A 25,259-nucleotide genomic window follows, 5' to 3' on the forward strand; every position below is an offset into this window, starting at 1 on the left:
GAATTCCAGAGCAGGAGAATGGGGAGGGTCAATGTACTTTCCAAAATGTTTTTTGGTGTTTCTTAATAAACTGTATTATATATTTTGGACAAAAAAACATTTTGCCAATGCTGTAGTTATCTATGTACCTCCACGTGAGTTTCTTCACTCCTTTTCCCAAACCATACCTCACACACCACTGGTGCTTTGCAGGGTAAAGCCGGGCTCTGCGCTCCACCTGCAAACCGTTAGGTGAGAGCTGCAGGCACACAGCATCCCTCCTATGCTCCCTGCATGGGAAGAGAGCCCACTCCAACAGCTCTTCCAATCTGAGTGGTAAGAGGAGTGCTCCAAAGAGTCCCACATGTAGACATCACCATGGCAAGAAGACTGCTGATGGTCTGGGGATCAAACCAACCCTTGCTTTCCAAGAGGCCCTGAGCAATGTCACACATGGCCCAGATGTAATGCATGATCACAGCCTTCCCTGTGCTGTGACCCGGGCACAAGGCCTCCCGTGGATCGAGAGCTACGTGGTGGTCTAGGATAAATCCTGAGGCCTGGCAGGGTCCTACTGCTATGAACTGTTCGGGAATTTCTTTTCTCTCTTGGCCATAACAGCATCCTGTGGCAATGAGTTCCGCAGACTGATTGCATGTTGCCTAAAAGGCATTTCCTTTCAGAATTGTGAACCGCCCAGCTTCCATGGACTTGCCCCCATACTTGTGGCATCGGGCTGGGAAATGAAGACATTTTATCCGACGGTGCTATGCTGCTGCATTCTAACACTGAGCTCTGTGCCCATCTTTAAGCTGCAGAGTAGCTCTGCCAGGAAAAGTTGAATGTTGCTGTTACTGGACCTTCTAAAGGATGAAGGGCAGAGAAGGAGAGCGTAGCTCACCCTTCCCTTCCAACAGTAGCACTGGATGGGGCTGTGGAGCAATATGTGGCCTTGGACTAATGAAGAAGCCATGCTGACCTACTCCCCCATTCTCACTTCAGAGTAAAGCTACATCTGCACAAGCTCTGATAATTAAATCCATGTAAAAATCAATCTGCCTTCACCAACGCCATCTCTTCATGAAAGCAAAGCTGTTCAGACATTGAGAACATTTTGAATTAAATCAAATCAGTAGAAGCTACATTGGAATCTACTTAAGGTTGAATTTTATTTACACTGTACTTGTGTAACTAGATCAATTTTAAATCAAATTGAACCCTGGTAGAGAAATATTCTTAGCACAGATTAGGTTTCCTCTGTGGGGAACTGTGCTACTGGAGATACCACACAGCCCTTTGAGGTCAACAGTTCTCATTCATTCTAATGATGTGGTTGATGTTAAAATGAAAAAGCAGTGCAGGATATGCCAGTATCAATTTTCCGGACCCTGACAGTAGTTCCAGGAGAGTTAGTTGGCTTCTGTGATTTTCTGAGGTAAAGAAAGAGGAAGCAATACTTAATTATCAGCAAATCTGATGGTGATTGGGGTTGATAGCCTGAAGCAAAGCCATATAGGGTTTGGTGAAATAGGCTAGCAGCCATGGCAGTCCTTCTGTGGGAATGTGGAGGGGTTTGGATGCTGGGAGGAGTGAATTCTCTAAGGGAGATTGCATTGTTGTACACTTCATTCTTTTGTTTTTGCAGTGAGTGGAGCTCTGGTGCTGACTTCTTTGGAGCATTATGGGCCCCACTTCTTTGACACAACAAAGCGCCTCTGTAGTCTACTGAATGCCATTGCAATTCCATCCACATCACCAAAGCCTGGGAATGGGGAGCTGGCAGAGCTGCCTGCGCTTCCTCTGCCACAAATGACATCCATAACATTTTGAAATCATTTGCATCGTTACTCAAATCTTACCGAGGGTCAGGATCTTCAGCATTCTCATTGTGCAGCCACACATAAAATGCAGCCAACGCAGTATGTCTGAAGGGGACCCTGAGGACCTCCCTGAGGGGGACCCTGAACACCAATAATTTGGATGAAGTTGCCTGATAGAGACTTTTCTACCTGACCGTGTCTTGGAGTGATTTGAGGAGTCTCCCCATACTGTCTTGTTAGTGGATCAGAGCTGTGAGAACAAGCTATGGTGCAAAGAAAGTGTGTTTTAAAGACAAAGGTCCCACTTCACTCACTTCATAGAACCATAGAACCACAGAATGGCTTGGGTTGGAAGGGACCTCAGGGATTCTTAAGCTCCAACCCCCCTACTGCATGCAGGGCTGCCAATCTCCACATTTAATACTAGAGCAGGCTGCCCAGGACCCCATCCAACCTGGCCTTGAACACCTCTAGGGATGGAGCATCCACAGCCTCTCTCTCAGTGGAAAAGAACCTGCAAATGTCAGACCCCAGGTGAAGGACGGAGGTAACCCTCCCCTTCCAAAAGACAATACAAACTATCTGAACTCCAAATCCTTTATTTGGGTGGCATTTGCCTCACCTTGCTAACTAGAATAGAAGATGAAATCCAAATTTCCCCCGTGTTCACATCACTGCAGCACAGGAAAAATAAGGAGTGCTTATCTATCCTCCAGTTTCCCTCACTCTGTGCAGTGGTTTGTGAGTGGATTTGACAGATATACGAGAAGATGGTGAAGGACACTCCTTGAGCACAGCTGATTCCCAGGCCAACACGTTCAAAAGAATGTCTTCCAAGGATAATGTGATTTTCAGAGGAAAGAAATCCAGTGCTCGTGTCTCACATTGAAAGTCATGGAGCACGCAGTGTCAAGGCTGGGGATGGTGCAGAAATGCAGATATGCTTCCCTTCAGAAAAGAGCTGGCTGGAGACAACGTGCCATGCAGGACGTGTGCTTACAGCGGGCAGCAGAACCAGGACCATCTTGTGGTGGTGGTGCTGGCTGGGAGGTACCAGCTCAGTTCCACGTCTGCCAGAATGCGCAGTGCAAAATAAAGTATCCCATTAAGCATACATTTAAAGGCTGCATTTCTGTACAACCCACACACTGAAATACATCATCCAGGAATGAGCCTGCTGCCTTGTTCAGTGTTTACTAAACCTCAGGGCTGAATGTGACAGCCTGAAACGGAGCCAGCAGGCCCAAGGACTTGATGCAAAAAGGCGCTTCTCTGATTAAATTGAGTGGGGAATAGGGAAAGTGGGTTTTGCCATGTACCCTACCCAGCAGGTGTGTTTTTAGCAGTACAGGTGCTGCCCATTTGTTAATTGTCAACTTAGGGCAATGGGATCTGCATCAGACCCTGCCATGGGCTTGCTGTGGGTTCTCTGTCTGCCAGGTTATCTTTTGTATGATGAATTACATGTGCTGGGACAGGATTCATCCCACTTGTGTTTCATTCTGCTCCTAGAACAGCAGAGCCTCATTTTGGAGAAGCAGCATGCCATCACCCCATAGCCCAGGGCTTGCATGACTACAGCCAGACAAAGTGTGGATTTGTGGCCTAAGTGTAGCTGGCAGGAGTAGGGAGGTATCATCCCTCAATACTTGGCCCTGGTGAGGACACATCCTGAATACAGTGTTCAGTGTTGGACCCCTCACTATAAGAAGACATGAGGATGTGCAGACAAGGGCAACCGAGCTGTGAGAGGTCTGGAGAACAAGCATGATGGGGAGCAGCTGAGGGAGCTGGGGTTGTTCAGTGTGGAGAGAAGGCTCAGGGGAGACCTCAGTGCTCTCTATAAATGCCTGAGAGGAGGTTGTGGTGAGGTGGGGGTTGGCTTTTGCTTCTACATAATAGCAACAGGATGAGAGAGAATGGCCTGAGAGAGCTGTGCCAGGGAAGGTTCAGGGTGGAAAAGCTTCTTCTCAGAAGGAGTGGTACCGCACCGGCACAGGCTGCCCAGGGAGGTGGTGCGGTCACCGCCCCTGGAGGTGTTTCAGACCTGCAGAGATGTGGCACACGGTCAGTGGGCGCTTGGGATGGGTCGGACCTGATGATCTTAGCGGTCTTTTTCAACATTGATCATTCTGTGATGTTACGGAAGGAGGGGCTCTGCTGCCAGTCTGGCTTGCCCACGGGACCGAGGGACCGCACTAACGAGCAACAGCCCTCAACGTTTTGGCAACGAGCAGAATTTTTGGCGTCCTCCTGAGGAGCAGCTCAGCCGCAGCTCATCCTCAGGGATGAGGGCGAGAGGAGGAACAAAAGGCGATGGCTTCCCTCAAAGCCAGCCCCCAGCTCGCCCCCTCCCTCCTCTCCCGGGGAGCACGGGGCTGAGACAGCCGAGGGCTGGAGCCTCCCCGAGGAAGGAAAGCCGGGGAACTGAACGGCGGTAAGGGAGGCAGGCGGGCGGGGGCGCCTCTTCCCTGAAAAGAAAAAAAAAAAAGGAGAGGCGAGGGAGCGGCACGGGTTGGGGAGAGGGGAGGCCGCGGCGTCCCGCCCCGGGGAAGCGGCTCTAACATGGAGGGAGGAGAGCCGGCGTCGGGGACCCACCCCGGGGTGGCCCGAGGGGAGCGCGGCGTCCGCCTCGGCCCTCCCCGCGCAGCCCCGGCTGGGGGCGGCTCCTCCGTCCCGCCGCAGCCCGGAGCCGCGTCCGGGGCGGTGAGCGAGCGGCGAGGGCGGGGATGCCGCGGGCAGGGCGGGAGGACGAGGGATGGCGGCGGGGCCGGGGGGCTGCGGGGCGCTGCGGGCTGACCGCGGGGGGCGCGGGCGGGAGCCGGGGGTGCCTGAGCTGCTCGGAGTCGAGGAGCTGAAGGAGAAGGAGCGTGCCCGAGTGCCGCAGTGCGGGGCGGCGGGTGGCCGGGGAGGGCTCGGTGCCGTCCTGGCGATCGGACGTGCCCTTGTGCTGGCGGTGCGATGGAAGGCGACGGGAGGCCCCGCGGTCTTCTGCCGTAGGGCTTTTATGCGGTGAAAGAAGCGCTCCGGAGCACGCACGCGTCCCCATTGAGAAAAGCGGTGTGTCTGCCGAGGAGGCGCAATGACTCAACGAGACCCCGTCCCCTGCTCTGTGTCCCCCAGCCGCCTTTCGCTCTGTGAGGTGCGTGGCTGAAGGCGGTCGGTGGGAGATGAGGCCCGGAGCGAGGGGCCGCGAGGCGACCTGCTGACCCGCAGCCTTCGTGGGCAGCGCCGGCAATGGGGAACGGCGGCTCGGCCGTGAAAGTGTGCGCCGATCACCAGGGCGGCATCAACTGGCTGAGCCTCAGCCCCGACGGGCAGCGACTGCTGACGGGCAGCGAGGACGGCACGGCGCGGCTCTGGAGCACGGCCGACAGCCAGTGCCACGGCCACTTCCAGGGTAGGCATCCTGACCTCCTCCTTATCGCCTCTCTCGCTCCCCACGTTACTTGTGTCCCGTTAATCGTCTTGCTTTCCAGGTGGTTTTTACACAGAACCTCTTGGCCCAGAGCTCTGGGAGGAAACCTTGTTGAATAGAACCTTTTCTTTTTTCCTCAGAGCTCTGACACACGGATGTGTCAGTCGCTGGAGTTTTGACTTCTAAATTGGTTTTGTATTTGTAACAGAATCTGATGTCCTTAGGCTAACGTTTGTATACCTGAGAGAAAAGCTTTGCAGAAAGCACAGCCGTGCAGGAACCGTGCTGGGGGCCAAAGATTGGTTGTATTCTCATTCACTCGTGTTCTTTCTCTCTTAGTAAAGCAGAAAACCAACCACCCGACTCTTACATTTGGAATTTCTCATCCTTTCTTCTTTCAGAGGTTAACACTGTTGGGATTTTTTTTTTGTTAGTTTGTCTTTTTATTATTATTTATTTACTTTGTATTGTCTGTGCCCCCACATCCTGTGTCTCCTGGAAGATTCGCTGTGTTTGCTTAGGGATTAGAAATCCACTCAAAGCAACAATTAGCTTTAAACTGGGAAGATAAGTGTGCTGGATAGTATTCAGTAGGCTTATGAACTGCTGGTGTTTGGGGGAAGCTTTAAAGAAGGTTGGCTGGATGGTTTGTGAATTACCAATCCCATCAGCTAACTCTGTGTATATTATGTTTATGTTCTTATGCTAGTCTTGTGTAAATTCACACTGAAAAGCTGTAATTACTGATAAACCCTTACCTAAAACAGTTTCCAGCTTGTAGCACAGCATAACCAGCAGACTTGTGTGGTGGCAGACCATCACCAGACCATCAGCTGCACCTTACCTGCCATGAGGGATTTGGACAAGCTCTGTGTAACTGTTACCAATGGTTAAACTCTGACAGGCTGTGCTGCAGTGACCAAAGTGCTTTTTTGATCTTGTAAGAGTGGGGTTGGATGCTGCTGCAAGAGAAAAGCTGGAGGTTGAAACCTGCCCCTAGATAAGCTGCTTTGAAAAACGTTGTCACAAACGTGTGAGGCTGGGTAGAGTTTACATACAGCCTATTTTTTTTTATATCTGATGAGTTTAATTAAAAGAAAAATGAAGGTCGTGTGTGCTTGGAGCGTGGATTCTGATTTGCTGAACACTGAAAGGGTTTTCAATTATAAGAGTTGCAATAAAATCACTTTTTTTCATGTCAGTGAACATAAGTGGTTTACTGGGCAGCCTGCTTTCCCTCAGTACTTTAATATCTCTGTTGTACAACATTCTGTTTTCCTAGCATCACTGTTTCTCTCTCTTTTTAATTACATTTGTCCTTTCTATATGCAAGCATTTAAATCACATTCAAGCCTACTGGCTTCAGCCAGAGTCTCTTGGGACACTTCAGAAGAATCAGTTTTGGTCTTGAAATCTTTAAGTCTAGATATCTAAATCCAAAGGAGTGTAAGAACGTTCTGTCTCATCTGTTACCTTGATGGGTGACTGTATAAATGAATCTTACTCCTTCTTTCTGGGTCATTTCCTAAAGGTATACTGATATCCTGAAAACTTTTCACTCATGTTATTAGGCACAATGGGGAAAATGCTGGCTGACTTTTTACCAATTATGCTTTTTTTGTTTGCATTTCATTCTGCTTGGACAATGAAACTAAGCTTGCTGGTGAGGTTCACGTCTCTTCCTTGTTTCATAGTTACGTGCTTCAGCTTAGGACTGTTTGCGTCCTGACAGTCAGTGGGCTGTATTGAAATGCAGCCTTTTTTCTGACTTTAGAAGGAAGCAAACGCATTTCTGTATACAAAATGGATTAACAAACCTTTTTTTTTCTTCCCCTTGTTACCAGTTTTGCAGTAGTGCAGATGTTGTTATACTGACAATAGTTCAGCTCATCATCTTTTGATACAGCTGAGCTGCCTGATTAGAGAAGCAGTACTGTTGTACTCTTCCACTGAATCTGTGTGACAATGAAGTGGAATTTTCTCCTGGTCATTAAAAATGCTGTTTTACACAAATCCTTCAGTGTGAAGAATGGGATTGTAAATTTAAGACTAGTCTGCCTGTTTTCTGTGTACTTAGTCCAGCTGAAGAGCTCACCCAGTCCTCCCTGCTTGCAGGCACGATGCTTGAGCTGTTATTTCTGCTCTTGTTCCTAGGACACGAGAGTTACATCACCTTCTGCCACTTAGAAAACGAGGCTGCCTTCACATGCAGTGCAGATCATACCATCCGAAAGTGGGACGTGGTGACAGGCCAGTGCCTGGCCATTTACCGAGGGCACACATCCATTGTGAACAGGTTGGTTCCATGGAGTTCCGTGGTGTGCCCGTAATCTCTTATCACATAGGTTGTCATCTTGCTGCAATTTTCCGTGACTACGCTAACAGAACGGGTTGTGTAAGCCTTTGGGTGCATGCTCCACGTGTTCTGTGCTGTAATGATTGGTTTTCCTAGCAACAGTGCTGACATATCCATAGACGGCAGATAGGAGAGGGCTGAAAGGCACATGGCAGGGGAATTGAATCCAGCACCAGCCATGACATTCCAGAAGAAACTGTTCAATTGATAACAGATGCTTTTGATAAATGGATGTAAAAACATCACGTCAAACCTTTGAGTCACTGAGGGGGGTGAAGTCAGGGCTGTTTCTGGAATCACAATTCCTCCTTGTGCAAACGAAGTTTGTCTTAATCTGATTGTTTGTAACTGATTGGCTTGTTGATTTTTGAAGTGCCTCTTAGTAGCTGGGATGGCTTTACTTAATGGAGCAATCAGTCAAAGATTTATTTTAATATTTTTTTTGTTGTTGCTCATCACCAAACTCGGAGCACAAACGGTGTGTAGCTGGATGCTGTAAATAGTTAGGAAGGCTGGCTCTGCCTGTGTTCTGGCAGTGGCCTGATTTTGCTTGAATCAGCAAGTTGGAAATGTGTTCCCTATTCATCTGTCTTTGTTGCCAGTTTGAAAGGTTCCAGAGGGCCAAACTCAGCGTATAAAGAAGATAGGTTATGATGTTCCCTATTTCCAGTTTAGAAACACAGTCCACAGAGACTGTGCTGTTATCTCTTCAGTGTTTGTGCAGCTACACTTCATTATTACGGAGGCCCAGCAAGCTGAATTCTTGAGCTATAGTCTCTGATTTGCTTTTTGATTCTGTAATAGGGTTAGCTATTAGGAGGAAGCTTTTAACAAAGTTTTTCACGCAGTGGAACAGGTTGCCCAAGGAGGCTGTGGATGCCCCATCCCTGGAGGCATCTGGGCAGCCTGGTGTGGTGGTTGGCGACCCTGCACATAGCAGGGGGTTGAAACTAGATGAGCATTGTGGTCCTTTTCCACCCAGGCCATTTTATTATCTCCTATGATTTACACTGTACCTTTGCAGTGCTCAAAGCTGCAGTGCTAAAATATCCACACTGGTGTACCTGAATCAAGAGTCCTACTTTTCAAAAGTAAAATAGAGATGTGTTTAGTGTGGGGGAAAAAGAAAAAAGTGTGGTTATAAATAATGTGTTTTAAACAGAGGGGCTGAATCAGAGGTGTGTATGTTGAGTTCATGCTACTGTTTCTAGCTTCAGTGTGCTTAGCATTGAAATCATTACAAAAATTAAGGGTAAAAAGAATGGTACTGTTAATATATAATTCTTTATTTTTTTGCAGGATCCTGGTTGCCAAAGACTATCTCTTTAGTGGCTCCTATGACAGGACAGCCCGCTGCTGGAGTGTGGACAAGGAGAAACAAATCCAGGAATTCCGGGGCCATCGGAACTGCGTCCTGACTCTAGCTCACTATTCCTCCAAGGACGTCCTGGAGGAGGAGGAGGAGGAAGAGGAGGAGGAGGAGAGAGTAAGCAGAGACCTCCTGGTGACAGGTAGCACGGACTGCACTGTAAAGGTCTGGTGGGTGTCCAGCGGGCGCTGTTACCAGACTCTGCTGGGACACACTGGGGCTGTCTTATGCCTTATACTTGACGCACCAAACAGGGAGCTGTTTTCTGGCAGCACGGACTATACCATTCGAACATGGAATATTGTTACTGGCGAGCAGCTGAAAGTGTTCAAAGAGCATCAAGGATCAATAATTTGCCTAGAGGTAAGAACATAGGATTGCTCAAGTTGGAAAAGACCTCAAAGATCAAGTCTAACCGCGACCCAACCAAACTACCCTAACTCTGACAACCCTAAATCGTGTCCCTGGGCAGCACATCTGAATGGCTTTCGGACACATCCAGGGATGGTGGCTCAACCGCCTCCCTGGGGTGCCTTTTCCAGTGCTTAACTACCCTTTCTGTAAAGAAGTTTTCCCTGATTCCAGCCTAAACCTTCACTGGTGCAACCAAGAGCCATTCTAAGGAGGTATCTGTCTTCTAATCTGTGTGAGTCTCAACTGTCTTTTCACTCACGGAGATGCTCTTCTGAGACGTGTTGTAAATGATATTCTTAACCATTCATATAATAACAGAATAATTATGCCCTATGATCTCGGAACAACCTTTCTCTAAAATATGTCATGGTATCCTCCTGGATTCCAGTGGCTGTCCTGGTCTAACTTCTAGCTCAGTATTTATTTAGGTACCCCTTGGTCTTGAAGTTTATGTGTGGGGTGTGTTGGCATGCTCTTCTTCTGAGTAGGATTGTGCACGATGACCCACCAGACTTTGAAGAGAAATAACCTGAGCTGTTGGTGCAACAAAGCTGACATAGGGATGAGTATGTTAAAATGGGAGGAGTAAAATTCAGAGGAAATCAGATATCCAATGCAAAATTGTGAACAAGAGATGATAGCATAAAGCTGGAAGAAATCCTGCTGTTAAAACCACATGCACAGACATAAGATGAGGAAAGAAAGGGAGAAAGAGACGGCCAAATGAGAGAACGGGCAAGGAAAATGGAGAAGAGAAATAGAGCCTGGGGGAGAGAATTGGGAAACAGTGAAGGAGAGGGGAAAAATTTAATGTGACTTGAAGAACTGTACCTTGTTTTTCTGTTTGTGGTATTTTTCTGGTGAACGTTGCCGAGTTTATTAACACTGCAAGGGAGGGAATGGATTTGGGGAGATGAAGAAGACAGAAGGGAACTATGGCATGAGTACTTGTCCATTCACCAGACAATATTAATGGAATATGTAAAGAAGGTGTGTGATGCTGTGTAAGTTAATTTCAGGTCGGTAAACCTAAGTGCTTCTAATTAGATGTGTTGTATTAACTTACACAAGTTGTGTTTTATTTTTTTTTCCACTATTCTTGTTTATGTAACTTCCTTTGCAGAGGCTACAGTGTGTATTTTTAATAGCTGTTTAATAAATGTTGCCTCTGTTTCTAAAGAAGATAGACATAGCTGACAGTAGCAGGCTGAAGACCCAATAGTACTGAAGGAATTCTATTTTCCTTCCCTTTTAGAAAGTTGTGTTTCCCTGGAGTGATGTTTGTCTTGCCTGGGTACATGCTCAGATCATGGTAATGCATTTTGAGGATGCTCAAGTAAATACGTTGTTGTTCTTAGTGTCACGCTATGTCTTACAGTTTAATTGTAACCTTTTCTCAAGGCACAGATTGGCAACAACAGAGCTTGCTTTAATTTAATTGGGTTCTTGCTAAAATTGTTACACAAAACTGGCTTGACCCTCTCCCAGAAGCCTGGGAAATTCAATTACACTCTTTGAATGCTCCAGAATGAGCAGTGCTTCCCTCCTTGCGAGCACAGCGTTAAACAATGGTTTTAAACAAACAGAACTTCTTGTAGGAGAGAAGAAAAGCAAAACCAACACGTCTCTTTGGAAAATCTGAACAATTCAAAGTAGACAAGTCTGCTGCTGCCAAGGCTGTGCTGGCAATGGTCCTGGCCAAACCCTCAGCCCGTAGCTGTGAGTAACTGGTAGCCATTTGCTTCTCCAGTCATCAGTTGATGGCTGAAGCTAGAGGAGTCCAGCTGGGTACATGCTGCCCTAAAACTTACCCCAGCTTAATCACTTGCTGTAATGCTGTTGAATAGCTTTAGCCTGTCAGTCTTTCCTAATTCCTAGCTCTTCCTTATTGGTTCAACACTAGCCCTTCTGTTCCTCTTGGCTGCCTCTCAGCACAGCCCACATGGTATTTTAGCTCTTCTAGAAAGGGGTCAATCACAAGAATCCATACAAAGATGTTGCAACAGAAGGGAAACTTCCTGAGCTGAGGTGTGTGCAGTTTTCTTGTGTTTTGGTTTTTGTTTGCTTGGTTGCTGTCTTTATTTTTATTATTTTCTATTTTTATTTATTTATTTATTTATTTTTTTGCTTCATGTTCCTTTATTTTGCTTTTGACTTTAATAATTTTTTCTTTCTTTTTTTTTTTTCTCTCTCTCTCTCCAGGAACCTTTGGAGCCTTCTTTGCCCAGGGCTCCTTTGTGGCAGTGTTGCAATCCGTGTCAGTGAGTTTAGTGTAGTATTTTTCAAACCCTGTGTCCGGGAGGACTTGGAGGTGGTTGTGAGTCACTAACAGTAGCCAGCAGACAGCTTTAATTGTTGGCAGTAGCTCAGTTTCTTCAGAGAGTGAGCTTCTAATTACACCACATTTTTACTCCCTTGTCCTGGAGGAGCTGAGCTGGTACCAGCATTTAAAGGTAGTTGTTACCATTCACTAGCTGCTGTACTGCTTATGTGGAGAGACTAAAGGGGTACAAAAAGAAGTACTAATTTCTAGTGTATGTATGCAAATAAAGGTTCCTAAGGGAGGTTGGCCTTTCAGAACATTTGAGAAATGGAGTTCAACTTGGTATCTTCTCCCAGACAGGACACGAAAAGTGTGACTACTAAGACTGTATCTTCCCCAGCTTTAAAATGTACTGTATTAGCAGGAGTGCCTCAGGATGTTCTGAACTGCTGCAGATAAGGTCTGGACTGGTCTGGCCAGCTTCCGTGACTTTCCAGTAAATACCAATAGCATTTCTGTAGCAGTGAATGGAGCTTAGGAGAGCCTTTCAGGGTAGATATCCATAGATGCACCCGTGATTTCCCTTTCTGCATGGCTGGTGAATGGAGAGCAAAGAGGTGATGGCACAGTCATGTTCTGATTTGGAATGCTCCTCATTTGCTCCAAGATCTTCTAGGTACTGTTGCCATCCAGCATACATTAGAGGAGCCTGAATACTCTAATCTGGCACGGAAGGCCAAGAAACATTGTTTGGCTTTTGCTTTCCCTTTTCCCCTGTCCTTGGTGATCACAGACAACAGTGAGGAGAGTGAGCAGTTCTGATTCTCTGTGTGATGTGTCCTACTGTCCCAGGGCTGAAGCACGGCGTGTGGCCTGCTCTCACAACAGCTGCAGGTGCCTGTTTTTTGTAACGCCATTCCTCCTTCCACCATCCCAATTCAGCTGACAGAAGCTTTGCCAGTAGACTTTCTGCATGCGAGGTGCCTTGGCAGCCTTGACTCCTTCCCTCACGTCGTCAGGCAAGGTAACCATTGGTGCAGCAGCCAGAACTCTTCTCCCATGCTTCTTCTGCACTGCGTTGCTAGCTTGGCAAGCGAGGGCCAGCAGCTGCTCTGATGCTCTCTTCATGTAAGAGCCAATGATGTGATTTTACAGGAAGCAATGGGAAAAAAGCAAGGGTGGGCTGAATGTAATCACACAGCTCATTGTATTTCTTCTGCTAAAACATTTCAGGCCCAGCTAAAGACCAAGGTTTGTAATTCGTAATCAGACCGACGATTCCCCTGAACACCACTGCCTGCACCAGGCTGAATAACCCTGGCCCAAATATTACTAGTGTGTGTTATTCTAAACGTCTCCAAAGTGGTTTTGCAAACTGTTTACAAGGATTGCTTTGTCCTTTGCTGATTGTTCAAACCGAGTATTTATCGAACTTGTGCTGCCAAAGGCTGGCAGAAAGAAATGATCCAGTCTGGTATTTAGCTTGGATTCTATAGCGAACATTCTTACAAGGATGAGAATTGCAAAATGAGTTTTAAATGAACATGAGTGGGCACGGACTTGCTTCTGGTTTTCCTGCAAAAGAGCCTTTGTTGGGAACATTCCTCTTCGTTGTCTTTTAAAGCTGGCTGGAAGAAAAGAATGCTTTGAGCAAACCCGCTGCTTGAGCTCCATTTATCCACTTAGCTATTGTGATCATGGGGACGGATTTTTTTTTTCTCATGGCACCAATGAAATTGTGTGCACTTTTGGGCAATTTGTTTGTTGCATCGTTCATCACAGGATGAGTTAGGGAAATGTGAACGTGTTCAGCGCCTTTAGAAAAGGAGCGTGTTTTAGGGCCATTACACTGCAGTGAAGAAGCTGAAAAATGTTCTCTAGCAGCCAGAGCACACTCTAGATGGATTCTCAGTTAAAAAAAAAACAAAACAAAACAAAACAAAACCAAAAAACAAAACAATTTCTTGCTCACAGGGAGTTATTTAGCTTGCTAAAATGACTGTGGTTTGAATGGGATCCTGAAGGTCTAACTCAGCGGAAGGCTCGCATGGATGTAACTTGAGATTGCTCCAAGTTGGTGATTTCTAGCTTGGGAGCAGCTGTGAACAGAAGACCCAGCTGACAGGTTGCAGGAGCACTGACCCCTTGTAGAGAGAAAGCTGGCAATTGGAAGTGTGCTGATGGGAACTTGCCTGCTTGAGAGCCTGCTTGAGCACAGTGATCTGCAGCAAGATGACGTGCCTGTTCCGATTGCTGAGCCAGTGGCCTCTCCTTGGATGAAAGTTAAATTGCCTTATAGCAAAGGTTAATTGGAGAGCAAAGTCCACTTCTATAAACTGCAGGTTGAATAACCTGCTACACAACTCTTTTGCTGGCTTTTTTGGCATTCATGCAGGTGGAAATTGTCTTAAGCTGCTGCACGTGTTCAGCTCAGCCAAGCTCACAGAGCAGTAGGGTTGTGACTGTCAGGAGAAACCAACGCTAGCTATGCTTCTTTATGTGAACTGTGGCATGTCTAGGGGCTGTGACCAACATCAGGATTAAATAAAACAGGCAATTTTTTTATGGTGAAACTTGTAACTACTTCAGTGTCTGCAATTTTTGTTTTCCCAGTGCTGTAACTTGGCTGTTAAAAGCCAGTCTGACCAAACTTTGTTGTGGAATAGTGCATTTTTCAGGACATTGCTGGAGCATCTGAGACAAATATGCCTCATTCTCATGTCTCAGTGTTTCATCTGGTAAAAAGCAAAGTCCCTCAGCACAATAAGAAAAACAAATAGTCCAGAATTAAAGCTATCAATGCGGTGATTTCTTTCCCCCCATCTGGCTGAGGCTTTAAAACTGGGCATCTGATTGTCATCAGCTTTCTTTATTCTTTTGAAGTTCCTTGGGTTTGAAGTATCTGCACAGCTCATTAGTTCCCAAGCTGCAGATCTGTTGTGTGTTGTCTGCCCTGCTCCAGGTGTCCTTGCACTGCCATGCTTTTCCTTGTCAGGAACTTTGTTGGGCAGTGATCCAAAGTGAACAAAGCACTCAGGAGCCAGCCAAGGAAAATACAGTTCTGGAAATACCACCAGTTCTCCAGGCATTTGCAGATTAGAATATGTAACTGTTTCTACTGATGGTTTTTAAACCAGGATTTGACAGGCTTGGGTATATTTGGAAAATCTGTTGGGTGAAATTTCACCATTTTCCTTCTAAATTATATGGAAGTTAAATAATAAGATTAGGACTGGGGTTAGAGAATTGAGTATGGGTTTTGAGCTTTGGAAGGGGAAAAAAGGCCTGGTAGTTAAGGATGGAGAGTTTGTAAGCACACAAGTATTGGCTGAAAATGACTGCATCTGAATGCACAAAAATGGGTGCTGGTCTCGGCACTGGGGATGCCTTGCTCCCACCAAAGGTAAAGCTTGGTCTTGCATTCTGCTGAAGAAGTTGTCCTAGGAGCTGATCTGCTGAGCCTAATGTATTAGCAGGGGTATTTAAGCCAAGGAACAGCAACTGTGGATGCTTCCTAGTGATAGGACGAAGAGAAGTGGCTTTAAATTAAGAAAGGGTAGGTTTGGATTGAGTATTAGAAGCAAGTTCTTCCTGGTGAGGTACTGACACTTCTGCCCAGAGCTGTGGCTGCCCCCTCCTTGGAGGTGCTCAGGGCCAGGCTGGATGGGGCTTTGGCAACCTGCTGTGCCCAGCCAGCATGGGATATTTGCGCACTGCGTGCAGCCCTGGGGAGTTGAGAGCCAGGCCTGCTGTGTCTGCACTGGGAGGTAAATGCATCTTTTGGATGCCAATGCTGGCAGAAAGCTCTGGAGTCAAACTGCTGATTTGACGTGGGTTGGATTGGATTGGTGCCTCTGTCTTGCTCTTGTCAGTAAGAATCCCCGTTGGTTTTCATATACCCTCCTGGGCTCAGTGCACTGGTGCTCATCACAGCTTCCCTGAGGCATGTAATGCATCCTGTGCTCTGAGATCCTGGCAGTCAGAAGTTACAGTGCTGCAAATTTCAGGACATTTTTTTTAAGCAGGGACTTGAGACGCACTGTATCACAGTTCCCCACCTGTGAATCAGGGAAGGCATTCATTTATATTTTATTTTATGCCATACAGTGTGAGTGCCTGCGCATCGGGTGCTTGGGCTGGGGGCACTGCCTGTCATGATGATGATTTTGACTAAATGATAGGTATCTGAAGTGCTGTAGCTTAGTTTGCAGCTGTAACCTAGATCTGTTAAGATCTGATCAAATGAAGCGGGATCAAAAAGCAGTTCATCAAAACTGATAGTGATGGCTGCAGCTGAGACAGCCACCCTTGTCTGAGGGACAAAGAGCCACTTTTAAGGTGTGATTGGCTTCGGACATCTCCTTTAGGGGCAGACCTCAGTGGCTGTAAGGGGCTATTTTAGATGTAGATAGTTACAGCAATTCAGATGAGGCGATGCCTGCATCGTACCACCAGTGGTAGATCTGATTTGCAGCTTCCACTTGATCTGATGGCTTTCATTGGATTTCCCTGCTAATAGCTATTCTGTGTTCTGCATTTTAAAGATCCCATGGAAATGAGAGGCAGTGTGACAGTTTGAACACGTAGCAGACTTTGCTATTGGCTTTGCTGCAAGCTTAGTCTGTGACATCCAATAGATGGTTTAACATGCTCATGTTTCTGTTTCTAAGCATTGCTGAGAATCCTTTGCTCCCCTGCTTAAACTGGGGAGTGGGAGGAGGGGAAATAAACAGGTGTATTAGAGGGCAGCTTGGGTGGCACAGCTTGGGGCTTAATGAAGAGAGCTGCCACGCTGCTGACTCTGCAGGTCTCCATGCATTGAAAGGTTTTATGGTTCTTATGCTTCCTGTGGCATAAATTATCTGTGTAGCCCAGGTCATTTAACATATTTTTAAATCTAGCAAGGAAGAAAATCCAGGCAAGTGCTGCTGTTCTGTTCCATTTCAGCATCTGCACACCCACTTAGATGTGGAACTCAAGCAGTTTAACCTAACGTTCCAGTAATGCTGAGTGGCACCTACCTGCAGGAGGTTATAACTCCATGTTTTCCCCTTCTTTGCTCAGTGTGTCGGTGTGAGATGTCTGAACCAGAAATGTGATGACTTGGCCAGGAAAAGCCCAGCAGGCTCTCAATTCAAAACAACTCTTGCATTGAGCAGGGGCCATGTGACAATGTTTGTCGTGCCCATTCAAGTTGAGCCCGGAAATAAAAGGTCAGGTTTCCTTCCTCAGGCTGACTGTTACGGCTCTCGCTTTTTGTTAGTGCTGCTGGCCATTCCTTCTCTTTCCTCAAAGAGATGTAGTATTAATGCCATGGCTAATGCAGCTTAAAAGTAATGGGATGTGACATTTCAAAGTACTGCTGACTTTTAGCAGCTGATGTGTTTTACAACCTCTTGACGTTCAGCTGTGAAAACTGCCCCGTGGGCCAAGTTCTGCTCGTTTATGATGCCTTTCACAAATGCCACCTTCTCGAAGTGGAGTGGAGATGGGAAAGAATGGAAAAAAACATTTAAAGCTTACAGAAACAGAGTGCCAGGAGGAGGGATTGGGGGTTTATAGTGCAAGGTGTCCCCTGAAAGTGACCCAAGAGCAACGCCCAGGTCCAGTTGACTCATGATTGCTGTGAGAGTGTGTGCTTCACTGGCTGACACCATCATACTGCCTTCAAATGGCATCTGCCAGGCCAGCTCTCTGCTTGGAGAAGTATACAGAGCTGTGCAGAATGGTGCCTGCTCAAAGACCATAATTGCTTGCCCTAGATGAGCACGAATGCAGGATTTCTTTGCACTGTGGAGGGTTTCCCCTGCAAAGCTGCCAGGCTCTGTGCATTTCAGACAGTCTATTGCTGTATCCTGGCAAGTTTTATAGTACTACACAGGTCTGTTACATTCTCCCTGTCTCTCTTTCCCTTCTGCAATCATTCCCTTTGCAATTCTTCGCTGTGTCTGTGTGGAAAGGAAAAACCCCCCTCTACCATTGATGAAGAGCTAGTGTTTCCACATATTGACCTCAAGCAGAGTAATACTCTGTTTATCACAGAATCACAGAATGGCTTGGGTTGGAAGGGACCTCAAGAATCATCAGGTTCCAACCCTCTGCCACAGGGGGGTTGCCAACCACTGGTTAAAACCCAGTCTGTACCTCGCAGAGCTACCACTTGTTGGGCTTTTTTGAGGCCGTTCAGACAGAAACTGCGACTTCAGATGAGTCAGCTCAGTGCAGAGCTCACACCAACATGCCTAAGAGACTGTTGCTAATGCTTTTTTTCCTCTTCCCTTCAGCTGGTGAATCGGCACTTGTATTCAGGAAGCGCGGACAGGACAGTGAAGTGCTGGTTAGTGGACACTGGGGAGCGAATCCAAACGTACAAGGCTCACAAACACAGCGTTAGCACTTTGAAATACCACGCTGGGATCTGTGAGTTGCCTTTCCTATGTTCAGCAATACCTTGTCTCCTTTTGGATGTTTGTCTTTGATCGAAGATTGGTAATAGAGAATGCTGTAATTACAAGGCTTGAAAACGTGTCACTTTATTCAGCTCCAGGTTTTTTTTTTTATGTTCAGTATCAAATTTGCTGCACTGTTCTGTGTGAGAAGCTCAGATCTTCCCTCCATTTTGACCGCCTTCTTCTAGCTTTGTAATACTTGCTTTATTTATGTTACGAGGGGAAGTGGCTGAAATCCAGAGCTGTCTGTGCGTTGTTTGCACAGACATGGTTTAGCCTCACCAGCCTAATGTCTGTCAGCCTGCTGCTCTTGCTGACAGCAAGTGCTGCTGCTGGACGCTGCCCCGTGCCACCCTCTGCTGCCTTGTCTGTACTGTTAACAGACTGTCCCAAACCAGAATCACTTCTCAAATCCTCGCTGCTCTTTCCAACGGGGTTTCTGTTTGGACTCTGACTGTCTCAAAGACTCATTTTGCACAAATTCTTTTCCTTTTTTCTGTCTTTCTGCATCTAGTTGTTCCCAAAACCACCTTTCTGCTGCGGCTGAGCATTACTTACAAAAGCTTGGGACTCAGCTTCACTGCTGCCAATACTCCTATTAATAGAGTTATCTTTGCATAGCTCTCTCTTGTTGACATAACATATTTCAGCCAAGGAACTGCTCTTTAAATCCCCCTCTTGGCTGGCTTTCCTTCCGCATGTCAATCTCTGCTCTTCCACATTTGGGTTGCAAGGCTGCATCTCTGCTTTAGTCAGTCCAAACCTCTCAGTGCATCATCTCTGTCTCATTCTGACACTATTGTTAGACTCGATGTGCCTTCATTCACTTCCCAACCAAGTATTTCTCTCCTCTGGGTAACTGGGGTGGATAGTCTTAAACTAATCTAGAAAGCTGCAGCGCTTTTCTGATCTCAGTTTCTGTACTTTTGGCTGGGTGGTGAGGCACTGGAACAGGTTGCCCAAGGAGGCTGTGGATGCCCCATCCCTGGAGGCGTTCAAGGCCAGGCTGGATGTGGCTCTGGGCAGCCTGGTCTGCTGGTTGGTGACCCTGCACACAGCAGGGGGTTGGAACTGGATGAGCATTGTGGTCCTTTTCAACCCAGGCCGTTCTGATGATTCTATGACCAACATGTAACATCAAATGAATGGTTGCTATTGGGGCCTTAACATCTCTTGTGGTAGATGATGGGTATAATGGTGATAAATGGCTGACAAATGTGAGATAACACTCATTAGAAAGATACAAAACCAAACATTGTCATCAAGCAAGATGACTGCACTAAGCAAATGCTGGCCTGATCCAGTGAGGAATCTGTGCTGAGCAGACAGCAGGCTGCGTCCTTCATTAATGAGATGCTCAGAGCTTCTTTTCAGGCTGTTTGTACAGGCTTGACCAGAGTCTCTAAAATCACTGTGAAGAAGGTTAGGCTCAAACAGAAGTTTCATTATTTGACGCCATTTCCCTCCCCTTCATCCCTCTGCAATGTCTCTGCCATGCAGATGCATTACTTTTTCATAGTTCTCTTTCTTAAAATGCATTTAGTATTACTGCATTTAGTCAGATCTGCAACATCCTGATAGTGTGATAGAAGTGCTCATGGTGTTATTTAAGATCTCGCTTTTCAATCTAGAGCAAAAATGCTAAGTGTGTCAAACAAGGAGAATTTATTGCACTTAAAGAGTAGGATACGTGTCATGGAAGAATGCTAGGGATGTGTCTGAACATAATTTAGATATATTCTGATTCTAACTGAGCCATCAAATGATCAGAATGTGTTTCTGTTGGCCTTGCTCAGTATGTGTGTGTAACTACAAGCATGGGGAATGTTACAGCTGTTCTCAGTTCCATTTACTTAATGGTCTTATCATGGTTATTTCTCTCCTCCTATACATACGTGGTCATTTAATTTAGTTTATATTTAATATATTTATATATATTTAATATGTTTATGTCATCTTGCTTGATGACAATGTTTGGTTTTGTATCTTTCTAATGAGTGTTATCCCACATTTGTCAGCCATTTATCACCATTATACCCATCATCTACCACAAGAGATGTTAAGGCCCCAATAGCAACCATTCATTTGGTGTTACATGTTGGTCATAGAATCATCAGAACGGCCTGGGTTGAAAAGGACCACAATGCTCATTTAGTACATATATATATATATATATTTTTTTTTCCTGTTCCAAATCTCCAAGGGAACGTTCCAAACCAGCCCACTCTCCCAAGATGCTGTGAAATTTAAGTAAAAAAAATAAAATAAAAAAAATAAAATAAAAAAAAAGAATTGCTGACATATTTGCTTGTTTGCTTCAGAGAGGTGTCAGTATAATCTAAATGCTGAATCTGGGTTATGTCAGCAGCTCTTCCTTACAACTCAGGGCTGCAGGGGGGCTTCCTAAATCTGGAGTGACAGTTCAAAAGGTGGAGGAGATGTCTGTCAAGAGCAAAATCCTGATAGCTGGAATGAACTGACAGCAGCATGGTGAAAGCAGCTCTTAATTGCTTCTTCTCTGCATGCGTGTAATATAGGAAGGTACTTCTGTTAACTGGAAAAGACTGTGCTGTGCTTTGTGTTACTGGTACTGGTCTGCAGAATGGGATGAGTGCTTTTTCAGAATTGTGTTGGCCACAGAGTGCATGCAGGCCCATGTAAAATGAGTCTGGTTTGTCCATATCCAGGTGTTCCTTAAAGGTGTACCCAGGAGGCAGCCAGCCTCCTGCTCTTTAACTTGGGGATGGAAAGCTGGTAGCAGGAGGCAGCCTGTTCTTGTCTCTTCTTGTAGCCCTCCATTTGCCACTGTGTACATTTCTTTACATCTGTTCAGGAATCCAGTGCCCTGTTTCTCCCAGAAGATGAGAGATCTGTTGTTTTCAGGCACTGTAGTTTTGTAGCTGTCTTTCTGCAAAGACATGAAGTGCAGAGAGCAGTAAATACGAAGCAGTGAATGCTTTGTGCTGTTCTGACACTTTTATCTGTAGATAAACTTGAGGAATTTGAGGCACGTGAAAGAAAGTGGGTGTTCCTGGAAGCAGTTTCTAACCCTTAAAGAACACGGCTGTTCCCCTTTGGGGGAACACTGCAAAGGTATGGCCTAAATCATAGAATCATAGGGGAGAGTCATAGAATGGCCTGGGTTGAAAAGGATCACAGTGCTCATCTAGTTTTAACCCCCCTGCTATGTGCCTTGAATGCCTGCAGGCATGGGGCATCCACAGCCTCCTTGGGCAACCTGTTCCAGTGCCTCACCACGCTCTGAGTGGAAAAACTTCCTCCTAATATCCAACCTAAACCTCTCCTGTCTCTGTTTAAGACCATTCTTGGCGTGTTTCTGACTTGGCATGAGCTGTTCTTTTGTGGCTGCTCCTGTCAGGCTGCGTGCTGAGCTGTGTGCTTGTCTTGCAGTGTTCACGGGGAGTGGTGATGCCTGCGCACGAGCCTTCAATTCCAGGAGTGGTGTCCTGCAGAAGATCTTCCGAGGACACAAGTTCATCATCAATTGCATCCAGGTGGGGAATTTGTCACTTGTGCTCGCTCTCTTGTGTTTCATGGGAACCGTGCAGCAGTTGAGTGCTGTTGGGGGATAAGATGAAATGTAATAGATGCAAGTATCCCCACTGAGAAGGGTAAGCAAAGCCACAGAATGAACCCCCAGAGGCAGTCCTGTGTCAGCGAGGGGAGGCTTTTCAGGTCACGTTAGACAAGCATTCATAAGAAATGCAATGACAGAGACATGTAGGGGCAGGGGATGGACTCAGAGAGCCCTTCCAGCAGGAGGCTTCACAATGCAAGGATCTGCAGTACTTTGTGCAGAATGCAAGTTTCTTCCTTATCCAAACAGAACAAATACAGCATTCAGCCCCTGTCCCCCAGATATGGCATCCCTTCACAGAGAGTCTAGTAACTGTTCACTGTCCTTTCCAATCTTAGTGAGGTGCTAGTGCTGATTACCATGTTCTACCCTTTATTTAAACTACTCTATGAAGTGTTGCCTCCAGCATACAATTTTTTCTGTAGCTGTAACGATGCCAGAGAAGCTCTATCTTGCTGTCTGCTGTACCTCCCACCAGACAAATGGAAGAGTCTCTGCTACAGGGTTAACATTTTTCTGAAAACTAATCCAGGTCCAAGTCCTTAAAAAGGACTTGTTCATTGTCTTGACTCAATGGGCACTGATGTTTAATGCTAAAAAGGGAGAAAGGGAAGGGAAGGGGTAAGGAGAGCATTCCTGTCCCCATCCACTGCTCAGTGATACACATTTTGATGGTGCCTCAGTCTTTGTCTTCAAAACCAGGAGTCTGAAGCTGGCACAGAAATGCCTGGCTACAGCCTGCTATGACACTTAGGAATTAGTTCCCCATTGCTTTTCTGGTGGATGTAAATTATAAATAACTCTTGCTGTGTATATTTTATGGCTCTGTGAAATGGCTAAGAAATGAGGCCTGACTTGGGAATGTCTCATCACACTTGAGCAGCTTTTGTGATAATTTATAGCAGCTTTTGGTATGCGCTATCAGGTCCTAAGTGTCGATCCAAGCTGTGTTTGCTCTGATGCTGGAGTTTGATTATGCACGTTCCGAGCTGTAGCTTGGCATTGTGTGACCCTGTTGTTCCAGATCCACAACGAGCTGCTGTACACAGCCTCCCACGATGGAACACTGAGGATTTGGGACATCCGGGGAATATGCAAGAGAAATAAGCGGCGTTTGAAGAAGGAGAGGTGTGTCCAGGGCAGGAGCTCTCAGAAGGGAAGTCTGTCTCGTCTCTTCAACAATAAGGTCGGCTGCATGGTACAGCAAGAAAATGGGGAACATGAGACTGTTGAGCTTATGTGACTGACCACAACAGACTGTCTGTGAGTGACCAAAGCTGAACCTTCTGTTTTCTGCACCACTGTCTTCATGCAAGCCAGAACTTGGAAAGAAATGGGAGATGGCTTCGCTTGAAACTCTGTTTAAAGAGCCCAAGCTCTCTGTGGCAGTAAGATGGACTCCAGTCATGTTGCTGCTCAGGATGACTCAGCTGAGCCGTACTGGGGGCAGGAGGGACTGAGTGTGGTTGGGGTGATGTATCAGTGGTGTGGCTGTCATTAAGAACTTCATTTACAGCTGCTTTTTTTCAGTTCTCCCTGGCATCGAGGTGTTGCACACTTGTACTTGGCTGGAATCTGACAAGGACTGTTTCTGCCTATCCCCGCTGCCCTCTCACAGGCCCTGAGTTTGGTTGAATGCCTGAGCGTGGCAGCAGCAAGGAGGCTGTGGCACCACATCTGGGATAGTGGCTATGCAATGCCCCTGGGCTCAGTGCTCGGTTCTGCCTGGTCCTTGTATCCATGTGGGAGTTCCAGTTGTGCTTCACAGGGGGTGGGTGTGAATTATAGGGGAAGAGTTGCTGGAAAGGTGTTGTCTCTTCCTTATGTGGTTATGCCTGGCCTTGGCTTGCTAGCAGCAATAGCTAAGCAGTTGAATACAAGAGTATTTCTCCCCATCTTTTTCCAGGTTCATCCCTTTCTGATAACCACTGAGCCCTGAGTAAACGAAGGTTCTTCTATTTTTCTATTTGCAGATATAACCCTTTGTAGAACCAGTACGAAAATATCTTACCACATGTTTTTATTTTTATGGCTTTATTTATTCTGTACTACAGCAAGATAGCAACGCTGTAATTCTTTCTTAGAATGGACCAATAAACATGTGGCATCTACAACTGCCTGTCTTGCTTTTATCTACTTATCAGGTAGAGGGAATTTGCCTGCAGGTGCATAGCAGCAGAGGATGAATGGAATAGGGAAAAACAATATACACACTTTGGGAACTATTTGCCTTGCTGCTGGTGTTGGTTCTGTGTGCCCCTTTCCTCTACTGCTGTGTTTTGCATACGATGGCAATGCCTGTAGGAAGCCAGCAGCAGAGATGGAAGAGTTGTTACAGGCAGCATAGGAGACTGCTGGGTTAAAACTCTGAACTAACGGCCCACAGTGAGTGAGAGCTCAGCACAGGGCAGCTGCACCTGAAGTTTGCAAATGGATTTCAGAGGCACAGAGCTCATAGAGGGGAATTAATGAGTCATTACTGTTTGTGCCTGTCGCTAAAGATATCAGCGTCTTCAAATGCACGTTCAAAATTAACTAAATCCTTCAGCAAATCCTCCCACCCTGCTGATCACTTAAAACTGCACACACAGTTCCTGGGGGCAGTACTGGCAGAATTACATCACAGAGGAACAGCTTCTCCTATAAGCTTTGCATGTCAAGATGCTAATTTTACAAACCCTGAGGAGTTCACTTTTTGAGTCGTCACTGCCACTTGGCTATGTAAACTGTGCCAAAGCAGAGAGCTGCTGCCTTCTGTGCATGCTCATGCACTACCCCAAGGCAATGCCACTGCAGTCCCACCTACTCCTTGTTAAAGCTATGTACAGCTTCTGGCTCGGTTGGTTGTTTCCATTGTCTAGCTATTTTTTGGTTTGTCTGTTGTTCAGTGCTCTGTGCTCTCCTGCAGAGAGACAGTGGGGATAGAGCAGTTGCTGGGTTTCTTTTTGCCTCCAGTTTGCAGTTCTAGCTTTGTCCCCATTGACCAACATGTTTCTAAAATACAAAACTACCCTGTTTTTGTAGTGCTTGTCTTGACACACAACCACGAAATAAACAGCGAGTTACTCATTAGTGATATATATAATTATTGCCTGTCTTTTGCTGCCCCAGGCTAAGGTAGCCAGAGTAAAAACCACACCAAGACTTACCAACTATTAGCTTTAGGATTATTGCAGTCACTTTGCAGGCCATCGTCCTACTTCCAGTATCGTGTATTCTCCCAGTACTGCAGAAGTGCAAGCCTTCATTTCCCCCGATAAATGCTGGGTAAGAAGAAATGGTCACGGCATACACGGCTCATTCCAGAGCAGCTCCTGTCAGGGCCACCAGCAGCAAAGATCCCCGCTCCCTGCTGCCTTCCCCCCGGCCCTGCAGCAGGTAGGGCTTGAGCTCCCTCTACCGTGAGTCTGAAGGTATTGAATGCAAATGGAAAAACAACGCCGGGTGAAACTCACATGCCAGGCAGAGAGGAGTCTCTTGTCGCAGGAAGCTGGATGTTACACCGGCTATTTCCACGTAGGTATTTCTCCAGAACGCTATGGGATGTGGCAGCTCCTACTGCTTTTTAAGAGCAAAGGACAGAAGACTTCTTA

At 46.4% G+C, this 25,259-nt stretch overlaps 1 protein-coding gene across 1 annotated transcript; it reads left to right on the forward strand.

The window, feature by feature from the left end:
* Positions 1-5,036: 5,036 nt before the first annotated feature.
* On the forward strand, positions 5,037-23,777 carry WDR86 (WD repeat domain 86). The gene is made up of 6 exons (XM_042816822.1): positions 5,037-5,199; positions 7,372-7,513; positions 8,873-9,305; positions 17,904-18,039; positions 21,480-21,583; positions 22,691-23,777. Exons 1-6 carry the CDS (start codon positions 5,037-5,039, stop codon positions 22,907-22,909), a joined length of 1,197 nt encoding a protein of 398 aa, XP_042672756.1. The 3' UTR covers positions 22,910-23,777.
* The last annotated feature ends 1,482 nt before the right edge of the window (positions 23,778-25,259 follow it).

Source organism: Centrocercus urophasianus, unplaced genomic scaffold, assembly GCF_019232065.1.
Source record: "Centrocercus urophasianus isolate 14NV4802_14NV808 unplaced genomic scaffold, USGS_Curo_1.0 seq_16, whole genome shotgun sequence".
In the NCBI taxonomy this organism is placed as follows: Eukaryota; Metazoa; Chordata; class Aves; order Galliformes; family Phasianidae; genus Centrocercus; species Centrocercus urophasianus.

What these genes read in the sequence shown, in the direction of transcription:
- WDR86 (XM_042816822.1), top strand. Translation starts at nt 5,037, where the DNA reads ATGGGGAACGGCGGCTCGGCCGTGAAAGTGTGCGCCGATCACCAGGGC. An exon ending in CACACATCCATTGTGAACAG is followed by an intron (nt 7,514 to 8,872) that starts GTTGGTTCCATG and finishes ATTTTTTTGCAG; the next exon opens with GATCCTGGTTGCCAAAGACT. An exon ending in GATCAATAATTTGCCTAGAG is followed by an intron (nt 9,306 to 17,903) that starts GTAAGAACATAG and finishes TCTTCCCTTCAG; the next exon opens with CTGGTGAATCGGCACTTGTA.